This window comes from Gekko japonicus, unplaced genomic scaffold, assembly GCF_001447785.1.
Source record: "Gekko japonicus isolate JY-2015 unplaced genomic scaffold, Gekko_japonicus_V1.1 scaffold3549, whole genome shotgun sequence".
NCBI lineage: Eukaryota > Metazoa > Chordata > Lepidosauria > Squamata > Gekkonidae > Gekko > Gekko japonicus.
Genome location: NW_015159815.1, coordinates 75,477 through 92,962, shown reverse-complemented (window position 1 = coordinate 92,962; position 17,486 = coordinate 75,477). Strand labels below are relative to the sequence as shown.

Here is a 17,486-nt window from a genome sequence, read left to right as displayed (position 1 = left end):
AAAATGGAAAGCTTTGGAAATCTACAAAAGTCCCTACAGTGAAGCAATGGTTCCAAAAAGTCTGGGATCTAATAGTTCAGGATAGAATTGCTAGCCAATTGTTACAAGCAGACAACCCACCAAAGGAATCAAACTTTGTTGAAAAATGGTTTGTATTCTTCCATTATACTGAAACAGAAAATAGTACAGTAAGTAAATTGCCAGCCAAATATATGGATTTTGCCTTTTATTAAAGTTAATGTTGATTAATAGATGGGGAAAACAAACTGTAACTGTTAAGTACTCTATTATGCTTGTGTTTTTGTTTTATGTTTTGGTTTGAATTATTTCAAATATGTGTATTATGATTGCTGGCTATGCGCTGTAATAATAAATTCATTCATTCATTTGTGTATTATGAAAAGGAAAATTTTTTCCAATAAATAAAGAGTTACAAAAAAAATAAATAAATGGAAAACTGGGAATTCAGGGAACTTGCTATACCTATTGTTAGAACAGTATATTGATATAATGATATTCTTGTGCCATTTTTTTAAATTGCAGAAACTCTTGTGGTCCCAGAAGGGGGCACTTCTTGGGGACTGGGGCAGGGAAACTGCGGGGAAATTGGCCATGTGGGAGCCCCCTTGCTGCTGCGTTTAATGTGAAGCCACACCACAAAATCCTGTCCTAGTGTGGAAGGACTACAAGCAAACCAGGGAGGCCAAAGACTTGCCCTGTTGTTGCCCCCTCCTTCTAGTGAAACGCTGGAAAAATTTCAGTGCAAGTAAAGAGAATTTCGATCAGGGACATTTGCCATCTGGGTGGAAGGGTTCTATTGATCTCCCATTCACGATGCTTGATTATGAATAGTCCCTTCTGCGCTTAATGGCTTCTTCATGCACTCAAAACATGTTATCACATACATTTGGCGATATGCACTTTTTAAATGAATTTAAAATGGTCTCCAAGGTACAATCTCTGCTGCCGAGACGAGGATTGTGGACTGCCTACCGCTGCCCCCTAGAGGCAAATCGCTGCAGAGAGACAACCGACTTCTGAAAAAGTGCACGGGGAAGGCATGCCGACTCTTCCAGAGTCGTTCCACTCAGGAAGCCACTGGCTGAATCTGGTCTGGCTTCAATTAATTCTGGGCCGGGCCAGGTTCTTTGCCTGTGCAATAGCCAAATCCCAGCCCTGGTTGACTTCCTAAGGGTTTGAATTTGCTTTTGACCACCCTTATCCTAAACCCTCCCCCTCCAATTCTCTCATCTTTGCCATTCCTAGGGCCCAGTCACACGGGAAGGGCAGTTGAAATCCTCAGAAAATTGCCCCATGTCAAATCTCTCTGCTGTGGATGCCGCTCATTCTCCCCAGTCCTCTTTTTCCTCTGCATTTGGCAACTGGAGGGGGTGAGACAGCGCCCCTTAGAGAGTGGGATTTGGCCAAAGAGCTGCTTCTTGCTGACCTCTATGATAGCAGGGAAAGACAAAAAATCAATGTGCCCACCATGGGCAACTGTGGCTCCACCATACCAGTTTCTCTGGAAATATATTGTCTGTTTCTGGACGTAGCATGACCCCTTGTTTCCAGAGTTGGGGCTTCATTACCACATGCAAAATTGGTCGCTACCAGGACCAGGGCCTTCTCGGTGGCGGCCCCTACCTGGTGGAATGAGCTCCCGGAGGAGATCCGGGACATGCGGGACCTGATGCAGTTCCGCAGGGCCTGCAAGACGGAGCTCTTCCACCAGGCCTTCAAGTAGGGGCCGCCGCGTCCCGCCCCCCCTTCCATCATGGGGGGTGGAAGAGGCCTTGGGAAGGAAGGAAACATCGGAAATACTGGAACTTTTTGAACATCTAAACACCTTACGTATCTGATTGAATAAACCATCGAATGATTTAGGGGAACCTCTGGACTGGACCGTCATCTTTTGGAGTTTTCGGATGTGAAGATCAACGAGCACTTTAAATTAACTTGTATTAGGATTGGTTTTTTTAACGTTTACTGCTTTTAACTTTGAGAACTATGTTTTATTGTTGCAAATATTTTTGCTTGTTAGCCGCCCTGAGCCCTACGGGGGAGGGCGGGGTATAAATCTGATTAATAAACAAATAAATAAATAACTAAATATGTTCCGGTGTGATCGCGCCCAGAAAATCCGCCTGACTATCGTGCCTCCCGCGGGGCAAATGCTCCATGTGAACAGGGCCCTATTTTAATTTGTACGGTCCTTGAGGAACAAGTCCTTTCCCTGAAAACCGCCTTGAACAGAGGCAATGTTATTATTTTTTTTTAAACATCGTTGTTAATTTAGGGTTTCCAACTCTAGGTTGGGAGAGGCCTGGAGATTTGGGGTTGGAGTCCAGGGAGAGGAGGGACCTCAGCAGGGTATAATGCCAGAGAATCCACCCTCCATAACAGCCATGTTCTCAAGGGGAACTGCTCCCTGTCATCTGGGAGATTCTATGTCTATCATTAAATTATGTTATTATATGTTAAATTATTATCACATTATTAAATTGTTGTTTTAAATTATTATATTAGATGGTTATAAAAGGTAAAGGTTCCCTTGCTCGAAAGCCAGTCGAGTCCGACTCTAGGGTTGCGGCGGTGCTCATCTCCGGATCCAAGCCGAAGAGCCAGCGCTGTCCAAAGACGTTTCCGTGGTCATGTGGCCGGCATGACTTGACTAAACACCAAGGCGCACGGAACGCTGTTCCCTTCCCACCGAAGTGGTACCTATTTATCTACTTGCAATTTCTTGCTTTCGAACTGCTAGGTTGGCAAGAGCTGGAACTAGAGACGGGAGATCACTCTGTCATGCAGCACACCCGGGTCTCGAACTGCTGAACTACTGACCTTCCACAGCCTGCAATTCAGCGTCTTAACCACTTGAGCCACCGCAGCTCCTATTAGATGGTTATATGTTATCTTAAATTATATTAAATTATTATATGTCGTATGTACTAAAACACCAGTCTGCCTGCATCCCTTTCTTAATCCTCTTTAGCTCTCTGTACATTTTGCCGCTAGAATTCCCTCCAAACTCTGGTTCCATCGTCGTGCTAGGGCTCCTGGGTTCCGGCCTACTCCTCCTCCTCGGCTGGTGCTTCACTTTCCACCTCCGTCCGGCCCCCTCTTCCCCAGCCCTGGCTAAATCTCTTCCCACCCTCTCCCCGGCCTGCCTCCTCCTTTATCGCTAGTGCACGAAAAGACAACAGAGAAGCAGTTCTTGCAAAAGACGTGCGCAGCGCACAGTTGCACATCCGCCACAACACAGCCTCCGTAGCACGCCTTAGCACCGGCCATGGCACACAGAGGGTTAAAGCGACACAGTCTGGTTTTTTGGGGGGAGGGAAAACACCCAAATTTTAGGTTCTCTGAGAGAAAAAGAAGAAAGAAACAATGTTTTGAAACAAGAAAAGCCTAACATTTTTTTCCGTTTTCTCTAATCAACGCGATTTGCAGGTCGCAACTCGGAAAGATCAACAGAGAGAAAGAAGAAGAAGAAGACGAAGAAGACAGTCTGTCGAGGTCTAAACATATCCCTGACCGGCGAACAAAATCAACTGAATACAGAAGCGCAGTTGAGGCCTTGTTTACACACATGGTGGCTGTGGCGAAGGGGATCGTGCTCTCCTTCCCAACCGGGTTGCTTTGGAATGAAGCTGCTGGGAAATCAATTGCCCTTCTTGGCCTCAAATGAGGCTGTTTGTGGCCATCGCATACAATACAGGACAGCAAAGCGCACTAGACATTGGAACGGGCGGATGCGGCGAGCTCTAACCACAAACCAAAGAACTGTGTGTGAACATGCCTTCACTGGTTGACTTTTGAAAAACGAACGCGGACGAGAAAACCCAGTTCCTAAAACTCCTCGGAACCCTGTTAACACATAGAGGCAGAGTAGTTGAAAGAGGCCAACACGTCGTCTTGTTTCTCCCGGTGCAAATGGCGAGGGTTGCCAATGAATCCCCCGTAACAGAATCTGGGGTTCTGCTATGACATTGCTGCACATGAAGACTTTCCTCCCAGTCGCTCTGCATCATGGATTTTAATCATTCCAAGGCCGTATATGCATACAGACTTGAGACTACCAACTCATGATGCTATGCACCTGCGGGCAAAGCATATGTTAAAAGGTAAAGGTTCCCTTGCTTGAAAGCCAGTCGAATCCGACTCTAGGGTTGCAGTGCTCATCTCCGTTTCAAAGCCGAAGAGCCAGCGCTGTCCGGAGACATTTCCGTGGTCATGTGGCCAGCATGACTAAACACCAAGGCGCACGGAACGCTGTTACCTTCCCACTGAAGGGGTACCTATTGATCTACTTGCAATTTCGTGCTTTCGAACTGCTAGGTTGGCAGGAGCTGGAACTAGAGACGGGAGCTCACTCCATCATGCGGCACCCGGGTCTCGAACTGCTGAACGACTGACCTTCCACAGCCTGCAGTTCAGCGTCTTAACTACTTGAGCCACCGCAGCTCCACCATATGTAGATACCATCTTATGCAGCCCAGATTATACAGCCTTGGATTTCAGTGACACCAATATTGGGGACTGTACATATTGATGCATGTTCTTTTAGTGTTGCTCTAATGGTTTTAATGGAAGTGATGCCGGTGCCTGATTTGGAGGGTCTCCAATTTTGGTTCGGGGAAACAGTGCAGGGAGGAAGGATTAACTCCCCTTTCCCCAGAGCCCTTGGCCTCCTCCATAGCGCCCCCCTGGCAGCTATTTACAAAACATGTTAGGAGTCCCAGTCACAGAACACCTGTGCCACTCGACCCCAGGCATGCCCGGAAGCATGCCTGGCACTCTCCCGATGTTGCAAGGGATAACCAGATATGGATGTAATGGAAAGGGGCTGATTGATCACCACTTGAGGTTGCCAGCAATGCTCCCTCTAAGCTGTGGAGTCTTGTGAGCAAAAATCCTACTTTGTGAGCTCCTGGCATTCAAGTTGGGAGCGAGCGACTTGGCTGCTACATCAGTTAGTTTGCTCTGGAGCCCTCCTTCCTGAGCTAAGTCAAAAATGTGTGAGCTGAGGGCTAAAAACCTGTGAGTTAGCTCACTCTAACTCAGCTTAGAGGGAACACTGGTGTCCATGGGGTGCATACTCCATGGGGGGGAGGGCATCAGGCACTGGCAAATAAGAACATAAAAGAAGCCAACGTTGGATGAGGCCAATGGCCCGTCTAGTCCAACACTCTGTCACACAGTGGCCAAAACTCCAGAAGTGATGCCGTGCCTCTCTGGGAATCACTGGAAATTCTACAGTAAACCATAGAGTTTCTGGGGATTCCTAGAGAGGACTGACATAACTTCTGGATTTCGCCCAGAACTGATGCCATGCTGCTGCCTCTGGCCACTGCCTGCAGGACTAGCTTTGTCGAAACGGTGTGGGAACCTGGGACCCCTACCATCCCCGATCTTTCCGTTAATGAATCTCTGATAAGCTTGAGGATACTTCAAACTCAAGTCGCTGAGTTATCATCACAAGTGTGCTTGCCATTTGCCCAACCACGGTAGGCAAACACCCCAGCCCCAATCCCCCCACCTTGAAAAATTGAAGATCGGGAGAAACAGCGGCCAGAAAATGGCCTCTATAATTATGCCATACAAATTTCCCAGTGTCTCTATGGTCTTCACTGAGAGCCAGTTTGGTGTAGCGGTTAAGTGTGCGGACTCTAATCTGGGAGAACCGGGTTTGATTCCCCGCTCCTCCACGTGCAGCTGCTGGTGTGACCTTGGGTCAGTCACAAGTTCTTTCGGAGCTGTTCTCTCAGGAGCAGTCCTCGAATGAGCTCTCTCAGCCCCACCTCCCTCACAGGGTGTCTGTTGTGGGGAGGGGAAGGGAAAGGAGTTTGTAAGCTGCTCAGAGACTCGGAGTGAAGGGCGGGGTATGAATCCAATCTCCTCCTCCTCCTCCTCTTCTTCTTCTTGCCATAGAGATCAGGTAAGTGTCAGCCAGAAGTGACATCCTCCCAAACTCCACTCTCCCCAACAGTGACTTCAAAACGTCCCAGCAACCTGACTCACAAGGGCCCCCTGGGGGCAGGGCCTCCCTTTTGTTCAGTTCCTAGCCAAAGGCAAGGGTCAAAGATATGGAAGCAGAAGTCTACACTCTGGTGCCCGAGGCCAGGGCTGGATCGGCTGCAGGGGTCATTTCCTGCAGGAGCGCACAGGAGCGGAGCTCCGGCAGTAAAGTGCCCAGGGGGCGGGCACATGCAACAAGCCCCACCCCCTGCTCCCAGCAGCCCTCAGTCAGAGCAAGAAGCAGCCAGGTAAGCTGCAGAGCCCCCCCCCCCAGGCCAAAACAGTCCAGTGGCACCTTTAAGACCAAGTTTTATTCAGGTACAAGCTCTCCCTCCTCTGCAAGGACAGATCTGCACGTTCCCCCCCGCCCCAATAGCTAGCAATCCAAAACAGACTCCAGTGGAGCCTGAGCGGAGGGTGTTGCCTTCTGACACACTTCCGGTGATGTCAGGGTGTGTGGCATATGCAAATAGGTTATGCTAATAAGTTATGCTAATGAGCTCCTGCACCACTTTTTCTACTAAATGACCCCTGATCGGCTCCACCCTGCTAGGCGACCCCATTGCACTGAGAGAAGCGAAGACGTCAAGATAAGGGGGTCCTTTCAAAAACTCTGCCATCTCTTGTTCACATAGAAGACCCATCACCTTTAGGAAGATTTCCTGGCTTAATTGTCACTTGTGCATAGACATTTATTGATATCTTTTACAAACTCCCCCCACCCAGCCAAAGATGGCTCCCACATCAGCACGCAGAAACATTTTTTAAATGAAAGAACTACAAATGACATTCAAGGTCAATATTTTTTTTGTTGGGAAGGAGACTCTGCTGAGCTGGATGGGGGACTGCCTGGTTATGCCTCCAGTCTGGGGTAGTGGTTAGGAGCGCGGTGGAGTGCAGTGGTTAGGAGCCGGTTTGGTGCAGTGGTTAGGAGCGCGGACTCCAATCTGGGAGAACCGGGCTTGATTCCCCGCTCCTCCACTTGCAGCTGCTCGTGTGACCTTGGGTCAGTCACAAGTTCTCTCAGAGCTGTTCTCTCAGGAGCCGTCCTCGAAAGAGCTCTCTCAGTCCCGCCTACCGCACAGGGTTGTGGGGAGGGGAAGGGAAAGGAGAGTGTAAGCTGTTTTGAGACTCCTTCGGGGAGTGAAGGGCAGGGTATGAATCCAATCTCTTCTTCTTCTGCTGCTGCTGATGGCCCCACTGATGAGAGTTAGAAGTAGGATGGAGGGGGGCTCTCAGCTGGAGAGGGGCCCAGGTATGATGGAGGGACACCTTATTGTTACCTCCCCTTCTCTGAAGGGCTCTCAGCTGCGGCAGCATCCAGGCATGCTGTGGGAACACCTGGCTGCTGCCTTCCTCCTTCTTTTGGGGGTTTTCAGCTACGCCTGGATCCGGGTAGGATGGCTGGATACCTGGTTGTTGCCTCCTTCCCTCTGATGGGGCTTTCTGCTGAAGTAGCATCCACATATGATGCCGAGGGATGCCTGGTTGCTGCCTTCCTCCCTTTTCTGGCTAGATACAGGCATGATGGAAGGATGCCTGGCTGCTTCCTCCCTCGCTGTGATATGCTCTCAGCTGCATAAGGATCCAGGTAGGATGGAGGGATACCTTAGCTCTTGCCTCCTTCTCTCTAATGGGGCTCTCAGCCGCAGCAGCATCCAAGCAGGGTGGAGGGGATGCCTGGGCGCCCCCCCCTTCCTTCTGTGTTCCCAACCCGGTGGCAGCTGGACAGGCCCGTAGCCAGGATCTTTTAAAAAGGGCCCTTTAAAGAGTGGGGGGGGGGCACTGAAATGTGCACGTGACCCCCTGCGTGCAGCCCCCACTTCTCCCCCAAAGCATTTAAAGGGTGCCTTTAAATGCTTTGAGGGAGAAGCAGGGGGAGGCTGTGGGCGCCTGCATTCTAAGCTGCAAATTCGTGGCTTCGAGTGCAGGCGTGTGCTGGGCCTCCCCCACCCCCGTTCTCCCTCAAAGCATGTAAAGTTTAAATGCTTTGGGGGAGAAGCAGGGGCTGCACGGCTTCCCCTGGCTTCTCCCCAAATGTCGGGGGGCCTTGGGAAGAAGTCGGGGGGGCAGGCCCTGGGAGGCCCCACCGTAGCTATGGGCCTGCGGTTGGAAGCCAGAAAAAAAGGACTCTCTCCTTGAGAAGCATCTAGGCATGATGGAGGAATGCCTAGCTGCTACCTCCCCTCCTTCTGCATTCTCATCACTGACAGTTGGGTGGCAGGGGGAAAACAGATCGTCACTTCAGCTGGCTGAGTCGCCTGGCTGTCTCCGGCTGCACATAGTAAGGTAAAGGTAAAGGTTCCCTTGCTCGAAAGCCAGTCGAATCCGACTCCGTTTCCAAGCCGAAGAGCCAGCGCTGTCCGAAGACGTTTCCGTGGTCATGTGGCCGGCATGACTAGACACTGAGGCGCACGGAATGCTGTTACCTTCCCACCGAAGTGGTACCTACTTATCTACTTGCAGTTTCTTGCTTTCAAACTGCTAGGTTGGCAGGAGCTGGCACCAGAGATGGGAGCTCACTCCGTCGCGCGGCACTCAGGTCTCGAACTGCTGAACTACCGACCTTCCGGTCTGCAGTTCAGCATCTTAACCACTTGAGCCACTGCAGAATTAAATGTCGTTGGTCTTAAAGGTGTCACTGGACTCAAACTTTGTTACGTTCCCAGTAGGTTTGTTTACACTGTTTCAGTGCTGATAGCTCTGGGCAGGGCTATTTTTGGGCAGGAACGCACAGGAACGGAGTTCCGTCTGGCTCCTGAGTTGGCCACGCCCAGCAGGAACTCATTAGCATAATAGGCCACACCCAACAGCAGAAACTCATTAGGATTGGCTACATTAGGGGTGTGTGGCCTAACATGCAAAGGAGCTCCTGCTACAAAAAGGCCCTGGGTTTTGACAACAAACAAGGTAAACAGAATAAGGAGCAAAAGGTGGGTGTGGCTGGATGACCACACTTCTGGTAACATGGGGGTGCGGCCTAATGTGCTAATGAGCTGTGCTGCCATGGGTGTGGCCTAATATGCTAATGAGCTCCTGCTGGGTTTTTTCTACAAAAAGAGCCCTGGCTCTGGGGAAAGACTGGGAGTTATCTAGGACCCTGGCAATCCAGTTCTTAGGCCTTGGAAGTTCTGTTCAGCTTTGTTTCGGCTTTACGGATTTCACCAGGCGTTTGCACACGGGTTCTCAAGCCTGCTATTTGCTTTGAACTGTTTGTCTAAAGGGTGCATTTTTTAAAAAATGTGATGTTAGCAGTTTTCATTTCTTGTGAGCCAATCTGGACAAACTTGTTTCGAGGAAGAACAGCGGCATGCAGATAATGCTGCTACAGCCACAAGGACCAGAAGGCTTTTTGTGTCAAACTAAGGTGGAGGTTCGCAGTCCAGCAACAAATATTCTACAGGTTTTCCATGTTCTTGCCCAGGCTTAGGGACATGCAACTTTACAGCCCCTCCTAAGTCTACAAGTCGGTGTCCGACTCCACTTAGGAGCACTTTTTGACAATGCACACATCTTCAAGATGAAACACATTCACAGCTATTTGGGGAGGGGGACTCAGAACGACTAAACCAGGAGGCTTCGGCCAGGTTTCGGGTCTCAACAACTGCTACACGGGCTGTAGAAAAGATCACCATGGAAATGTCCAAGTCACACGCTCTGTAATCAGTCTGCCATCGTATTATTAAGTGAAGATGTAATTCGGGTTACCAGACGTCCACTGTTTTAGAGAACATGTCCTCTTTTTTTGGTCTCCATCCTCCTTTGGGATCTTTAAAAAAAACCCGGTGCAAATGTCCTCTTTTCTGGGTAGGAAGGTTAGGAATATTCCTAGTTAGTAGCAACGATCACAGCTTAAATAGGAGGGGTATTTAGGGTGGCCAAGTCCTACCTTGGCTGCAGCGGGGGGAGTCCCGGCCTTCCCCGGGAGTTCTTTGGTGCGCGAGTGAAGTGGGCGTGCCGTGATGACATCACCCGGAAGTGATGTCATCGCATCGGGCACGTTGGGGCCGGTGCCATTATCATTCGAGGGAAAACCATAAAGTTTTCCCTCGAATTATAGAGCGTCCCCCTGCAACGTGCCCGACGTGATGACGTCACCTCCGGGTGACGTCATCATGCCGGGCACAACTCCGTGCTCCTGGCATTTTGGGGGTGGGGTTCCCCCCAGCGGCCCGATCCAGGCCGGTGGGGAACGGACCCATCCAAGGGGGGTTTCACTGCCCCCTGGGGGACCTGGCAACCATAGGGGTATTTAAAATAAGATTTGTCATAGTGTGATTGGTTGTTTGAAGTAGTCCGTCGGGAAACATGTCCTCTTTTTTTTGCTTTTCAAAACATGGTAACCCTAGACATTATTTGTTTGTTTGTATTTTAAATTCATGAATTGCCCAATCCCTGTATGGACGGGGCTCTGGGTGATGTACAACAAAAGTTAAAAATGTCAAACAAGAGAAGTTAAAACGAATCAATAACATTTCTTACGTTCTTACAATAATCTCGGATGGTGTTACGGATCTGTGTCTAAGGCCATTCCGGGCTGTGTTACCGCCCCGTGGGCAGGGTCAAGAGGAGGCCGAAACAGGGGAGATGGCAGAAAGGGGGGAGGGCGCCAGCCGTGATGGAAAACCGTCACTGTCCTCAACCCAAAGCCTGGTGGAACATCACTGCCTTACAGGCCCCGTGGAATTGCATTAAATCCCGCAGGGCCCTGATGGTATTTGGCAGAGAGTTCCAGCAGGTCAGAGCCAGGACTGAGAAAGCGCTGGCCCTGGTCGAGGACAGCTGGATTTCTCTTGGGGCCAGGGATCATTAATAAGTTGTCCTTGGCAGAGCATAACGCTCTCCTGGGGACATACCAGAGAAGGCAGTCCCGAAGATATTGAAGGTCAATACCGAAACCTCGAGCCTGACTTGCTACTCCACTGGAAACCAGTGTAACTGGTGCAGTGCAGGTTGTATATGTGCCATTTGTGGCGTTCCCGTCAGGACTCGTGCTGCCGCATTCTGGATCGGGTGGAGTTTCCGGGTCAGTCTCAAGGGCAGGCCAGTGTAGAGGGAGTTACAGTAATCTAGCCTGGAGGTGACCGTTGCATGGATTACTGTGGCTAGGTCAGGGTGGGACAAGAAAGGGGCTGATTGCCTTGCTTGGCGCAGATGAAAAAACGCTAGCCTGGCAATATTTGTGACCTGGGCCTCCGTAGTTAAGAAGGCATCCAGGGCCACACCCAAACCCTTGATGGATTTGCTTCCACCAGGGCCGGATTTAGACTTGCTAAGCTATACAAAACCCCGAGGCCCCCTACTGTTTTAAATTACATCAGCTGGTCTTTTTAATATTTGAAATCATTCTTATATTGTGTTTTTATTTGAGGCCCCAGCAGATTGCGAGGCCCTAAACTGTAGCTTATTTAGCTTATGCGTAAATCCGGCACTGGCTTCCACCCATGCTGCATCATGGGTTCCGTAGTCTTTAAGCTACAAGCTTTACTTTAATTCTTTTCACGATCATCAGAGAACCATCTGCGGTGTTTCAACAGGGGGCCCCTTAAGCAAATCCCATCCCTTACAGATGAGCCAATTTTTGCTCTAAACCTTTTGGCCAAATGGCATTCATTTTTTTTCCAAGGGGGGGGAGAGAAGTTTGCTTGGCTTGTGCACACAAAACAGCAGGGAGAGGGAGAATCACTGTGCCCCATGGTGATGTTTTCACGAGGCCCCTTCTACCACCATGCACCCGCTCCCTCCCTCCCCAAAAAAAGCATAGAGAGAAAGAAGTAGGAAAGGAGTGTTCTACGCACCATCGGACTTACCCCGAAATTGGAAGCAGCAAAACGGTCAGAGGCAGAGACGTTGGTGGAGGCAGTGGTGTGAGCATAGTAAGCATTGATGTTGGCCAAAAGGGTGCTCATAACTGCTGGCACCCCAGGGCACATGTATTTGGAGGAGAGACAGGCAAAGTGCCTGCGGAAAGAGGACAAAGAGAAGTCAGTGGATTATGGGGATGGGCCTCACTTGTCAGTGGCTACAGAAGAAGACGAAGAAGAGAAGGGATTGGATTGATACCCCGCCCTTCACTACCCAAAGGAGTCTCAGTGCGGCTTACGATCTCCTTTCCCTTCCCCTCCCCACAACAGACACCCTGTGAGGTAGGTGGGGCTGAGAGAGCCAGTCTGGTGTCGTGGTTAAGTGTGTGGACTCGAATCTGGGAGAACTGGGTTCGATTCTCCACTCCTCCACTTGCACCTGGCTGGATGACCTTGGGCAAGCCATAGTTCCGATAAGAGCTGTTCTTGCAAAAGAGCAGTTTCTGTCAGAGCTCTCTCAGCCCCACCTACCTCACAGGGTGCCTGTTGTGGGGAGGGGAAGGAAAAGGAGTTTGTCAGCCACTCTGAGACACCTTTGGGTAGTGAAGGGCAGGGTATAAATCCAATCTCCACCTCCTCCTCCTCTTTCGAGAACTGCTATTGAGAGAACAGCTCTAGGAGACTCCTTCAGGTAGTGGGTCACACCAGCAGCTGCATGCGGAAGAGTGGGGAATCAAACCCGGTTCTCCCAGATTAGAGTCCGCGCTCCTAACCACTGCACCAAACTGGCTATAGCCACTTATTAAAAACAAAAGGATCCCCGTAGTGTTTCAGACATGGTCCATCTAGTGGAGCGCTCTGGTTTTATTTATTGTATTCATTTTATGTTACATATTGTCCTCCTTTCTCACTGGGACTCAAGGCAGATTACACAAAGAGAGTCAACACAATCCACAGAATGGGACATTCCAGCAAACAATGAAATAGGATTTGGGTTGCAGAACCAAACAGAAATCTAAAAAACAAAAGCAAAGCATAAGCATAGGTGTTAACAAGACACGTGGAATTTACTACTGCAGGAAGTGGTGGCAGCTACAAGCATAAACAGTTTTAACAGGGGATAGGATAAACATAAGGAGCAAGAGGTCCATCAGTGGCTCTTAGTCACAAGGCATAGGCAGCTAGTGCAGAATGCAGCAGCCAGGCTGTTGACGGGTCTCCCTAGGCGGGACCACATCCGGCCTGTGCTGAAGGCGCTGCACTGGCTGCCAATAGCGTACCGGATGCGCTTCAAAGTGCTGGTTCTTACCTTTAAAGCCCTTTATGGTCAGGGTCCGGCATACCTAAGGGACCGCCTTTCCCCATATGTTCCCCCAAGGGCACTACGGTCGAGGGGCCAACATCTTTTGACTACCCCAGGCCTCAGGGACGTCAAATTCGCCGAGACTAGGGCCAGGGCCTTTTCGGTGGCGGCTCCTACCTGGTGGAATGAGCTCCCGGAGGAGATCCAGGCCCTGCGGGATCTTGCGCAGTCCCGCAGGGCCTGCAAGATGGAGCTCTTCCGCCAGGCTTTTGAGTAGGAGCCGCCGCCGCTACTATTCCATCGATGCACCGTCACCGAAAATTGGCAGAGATACCATCAGGGTGCAAGAGAGCCCTGGGAAGAAGACTGGCTATCTGCCGCTTTGGAACTTATCTCGTTGGTCCGGATCCACCCTACCGGAACCCATCTTGGAACTGGGAACATCAGAGCACCAGCACTTTGTTGTTCTATCGTTATGTTTTTTATCTTGTTTTCATTGTTTTAATTATGGCTTTTGCCCCAATTGTTAGCCACCCTGAGCCTTAGGGGAGGGCGGGATATAAATCGAATTATAAATATAAATAAATTAAAATAGATGGCACACTCTGTCTGGGGCAGTGATGTTCTGTATTCTTGGTGCTTGGGGGGGCCCACAGTGGGAGGGCTTCCGGAGTTGTGGCCCTGCTGGTGGGCCTCCGGATGGCACCTGGGTTTTGGCCACTGTGTGACCCAGAGTGTTGGACTGGATGGGCCACTGGCCTGATACAACATGGCTTCTCTTATGTTCTTATATGTTCTGCAAACTATACACAGTAGTATAGGCCACAATCCCTAATAATTTATACATTTAAGTTTGTGAATTATTTGAAAGCTTTTCAGAAAGCCACCCCCTGTTTCTAATCTCACCCTGGCATCAAACATTCTGTGATAAACTACTTCAAAACTCAAGGCAATGTACACGGGATGTGTACACTTGGGAGGTCGTCCATGTCGGCACAGGAGAGCTAGGGAGGTTTTAGGGTTGCCGGGCCTAGGAGATTTTTGGGGTGGGGCTGCGTACAACCCTGGAAGAGATGTCACTTTTGATAGATGCTCTAGGAATTTCTCCCTCAAACCCCTATGGTAAAAACCAGTATCAGGGCTTTTTCGGTGGTGGCCCCTCACCTTTGGCATGACCTCCCCATTGAGGGTCGACTGCTGCCTACTGTACTGTTTCTGAGATACCGGGTCAAAAGAAGTCTCTTTGCCAAGGCTTTTTTCATTGACTTCTTCCGTTGTATGTTTATGGTCGGTATCTTGCCTGAGGGCTCTTCTGTAGACTCCATTTTACACTGCCAAAGTTATCTTTATGTTGTTTTCATGCCCTGATGGGACAATAATATCTTTCCGAGTTGGTGTTCGTACTAATGATTTGTGTGGTTGTATATTGTTCTTAATTTATGTAAAGGTTCCCTTGCTCGAAAGCCAGTCAAATCCAACTCTAGGGTTGCGGTGCTCATCTCCGTTTCAAAGCCGAAGAGCCAGCGCTGTCCGAAGACGTTTCCGTGGTCATGTGGCCGGCATGACTAAACACCAAGCCACACGGAACGCTGTTACCTTCCCACCGAAGTGGTACTTATTGATCTACTTGCAATTTCTTGCTTTCGAACTGCTAGGTTGGCACTTAATTTATGAGCTGCCTCCAAAAGGTCACTGGCGAGGCATCATATAATTTCCTCCTTATATCAACTACATTGTCCAAAATATACTCTTAGAAACCACCTGGACTAAAGCCTAGGAAGACTCTGACTTTAAGCCGTCTTCATATGGACTCACGTCATGGCCTGGTAGATGGACTCGACCCCATATCTCATGGCAAACTCATCCACAATCTCTTGAGCTGTCTCGTCAAAATAAACTTTCCAAGCGTCATCGCCCTTGGCATCTGGGATTTTGACCACACCGTTGTTTTGGATGTCCGTCACAAAATGAAAGAGGTTCTAGAAAACGAAAGATAGGAGAGGAGTCCTGGTTACGGAGGAGTCCCCAGGCAGAGAACAGGAAACAGCGGTGGCATGAAGACATTACACTCATCTGTGCTTTTATCGACCAGAGTTTGACCAAACCCCACTTAGTTACAACATCTGCCAGCCTGGGGTTTTGTTGAATGGCCCTGAAGCAGGGTGTTGAGCAAGGACTTACGGCTGGTTGGCTAGTCATCGTTCATACCAGTTGTGGTTTGTTGCGATGTCTAAATTCACACACCAGAGTTAGCCAAGTAGCACGGCCCCTGGCGGATGCAGGGCCAAAGAAATGGCAGGATAGATAAGACACAAGGGAATAGTGATCTGTGTGAAAAAGACGCTAACACTGGTTCAATAAAGACCAAAGCTTTGATACAAATACAATCATATAAGCACAATCAAGTCCAATCTTAAAGTAGAGACGTTTCCTCTTGAGATGAAGATGTATGAAGAATGATATACGAAGAATCCGGATATTAAGAACTCTGTTTCGAAGAACTTCCTCAGTAACTGAAACAATATATCTTCAAGGCTTTACATCACACTTCCTTCCATAATCACTTTTTCTGAGATGTGCTGTCAATAACTGCCCTTTTATGAGATGTGTGGCTGTAACTCACAAGAGTGCATATAACTTATTTGAAGATACATTGTTTCAGTTACTGAGGAAGTTCTTCGAAACAGAGTTCTTAATATCCGGATTCTTCTATCATTCTTCATACGTCTTCATCTCAGGAGGAAATTTCTCTACTTTAAGATTGGACTTGATTGTGCTTCTATGATTGTATTTGTATCAAAGGTTTGGTCTTTATGGAACCAGTGTTAGTGTCTTTTTCACACAGATCACTATTCCCTTGTATACCTACACTGTGGCTGAATCTGCATTTTGTCTTTCCCACCGGTGTCCCAACCTTTTGACTCCGTCTTCAAAAAAGCTGTCTACATTTGGTGTCGTTTTCACACCTCAACAGTGCTAGCATACTTTTGCACATCTACATATGTTTATCGTCCTTTCGGGGCGGCTCCACTGTCATTGCACCTCTGCACTGCTTTAAAAGGATCTTCTCCAAACAACATTCAAACAAGCATAGAGAAAGACGGCGTCACAGCAGCACGAAACTGCTTTAAAAATGCAAATAAAGATTCAACCTGTGTGTTCTTCTTTGGTTGCTGTTAGGATGGATAAAATAGCCTCCAGGATATCCTCTCTGTGGGAAGGCAGCAAGAGGACAAGAGGCAGGCGAACCAGAGTTCGTAATTTGTTCTAGGCAAAGATTGTTGTTAACAGGGCTTTTTTCCCCTGGGGGAATGCGCCAGAGCGGAGTTCTGAAACCTCTTTGACAAAATTATTTTAAAAGTGTTTTAAAATTCACAAGTTTCAGTATAGATTGAAATTTTAATTTGAGAGTTCCCTCTTAAAAAAAAAACAGCGAAAAACCCTGGTTGTCAAGAAACCACAGTTTATCAAGGGACATACAAATAAGCCTTTCTTTTTGTTTTCACACGTCGTGACTGTGATTGTCTGTGCTTTGCCTGTTATCGTCGCTGTTGCCTCCTGATTCTTTTGTTTTCTTTGATGAATTTAATGGATGCCAAGGTTACATCAAAACCAGCGTCTCAATGTATTTATTTATTTAATTCAATTTATACCCCGCCCTCCCCGCTACGCGGGCTCAGGGGAACAGGGGAACATTCCATTGAGAAGTAACAGCAAACAGAGGAAAAAAGAAAGATTTACAGGTTCGGCTTCTCCAAGGGAGAAACAAAATGCGAAGGAATAGGGGCTGGGGGTCAAAACAGCAGAACTAAGAAATCCGACTTTATACATTGTGGAGTCTGAATGGAGCTTGTGAGCAATGTTCCCTCTGAGCTGTGGAGTCTTGTGAGCAAAGATCCTACTTTGTGAACTCCTGACATTAAAGTTGTGAGTGAACGATTTTGGCTACTGCCTAAATTAGTTTGCTCTGGGGCCCTCCTTCCTGAGCTAGGACAAAACTTTGTGTGAGCCAGAGGCTAAAAAACTGTGAGCTAGCTCACACTAACTCAGCTTAGAGGGAACACTGCTTGTGAGTGGTGTCTGGGGAAAGGGATGCCCGCTGGCACCTCACTCACCTCATGGAGGCAGGTGTATTGCACGTGGTATGGTGCCACTTTCTCCTCGCCTTTGATCTCCACGCTGATGTGCAACCGGATGGCGCCAGACACGGCTGACTTGTCCGTCCGCTTGTCTAAACCAGACAGAACAGAAGACGTTTTTAGCAAGCCGTTGTTCTGTTTGCCCGATGGATGTTTATTCGTTCTGCCACGAATATTTCATGATAAACCCGATGCACTGAATCAAAAAGGGGAGCTTTTCAG

The 17,486-nt window shown here is 48.8% G+C and overlaps 1 protein-coding gene across 1 annotated transcript in view; it reads right to left on the bottom strand.

Moving 5' to 3' along the window:
* The window catches only part of UNC13A (unc-13 homolog A (C. elegans)), a gene marked incomplete at both ends in the record, with an annotated part of 142,203 nt that overhangs the window by 50,605 nt on the left and 74,112 nt on the right, over positions 1 to 17,486 (bottom strand). The window contains 3 exons of the mRNA XM_015407752.1: positions 11,829 to 11,979; positions 14,941 to 15,104; positions 17,241 to 17,356. Coding sequence (XP_015263238.1) covers positions 11,829 to 11,979; positions 14,941 to 15,104; positions 17,241 to 17,356 — 431 coding nt within the window. The remainder of the gene's footprint in view (positions 1 to 11,828; positions 11,980 to 14,940; positions 15,105 to 17,240; positions 17,357 to 17,486) is intronic.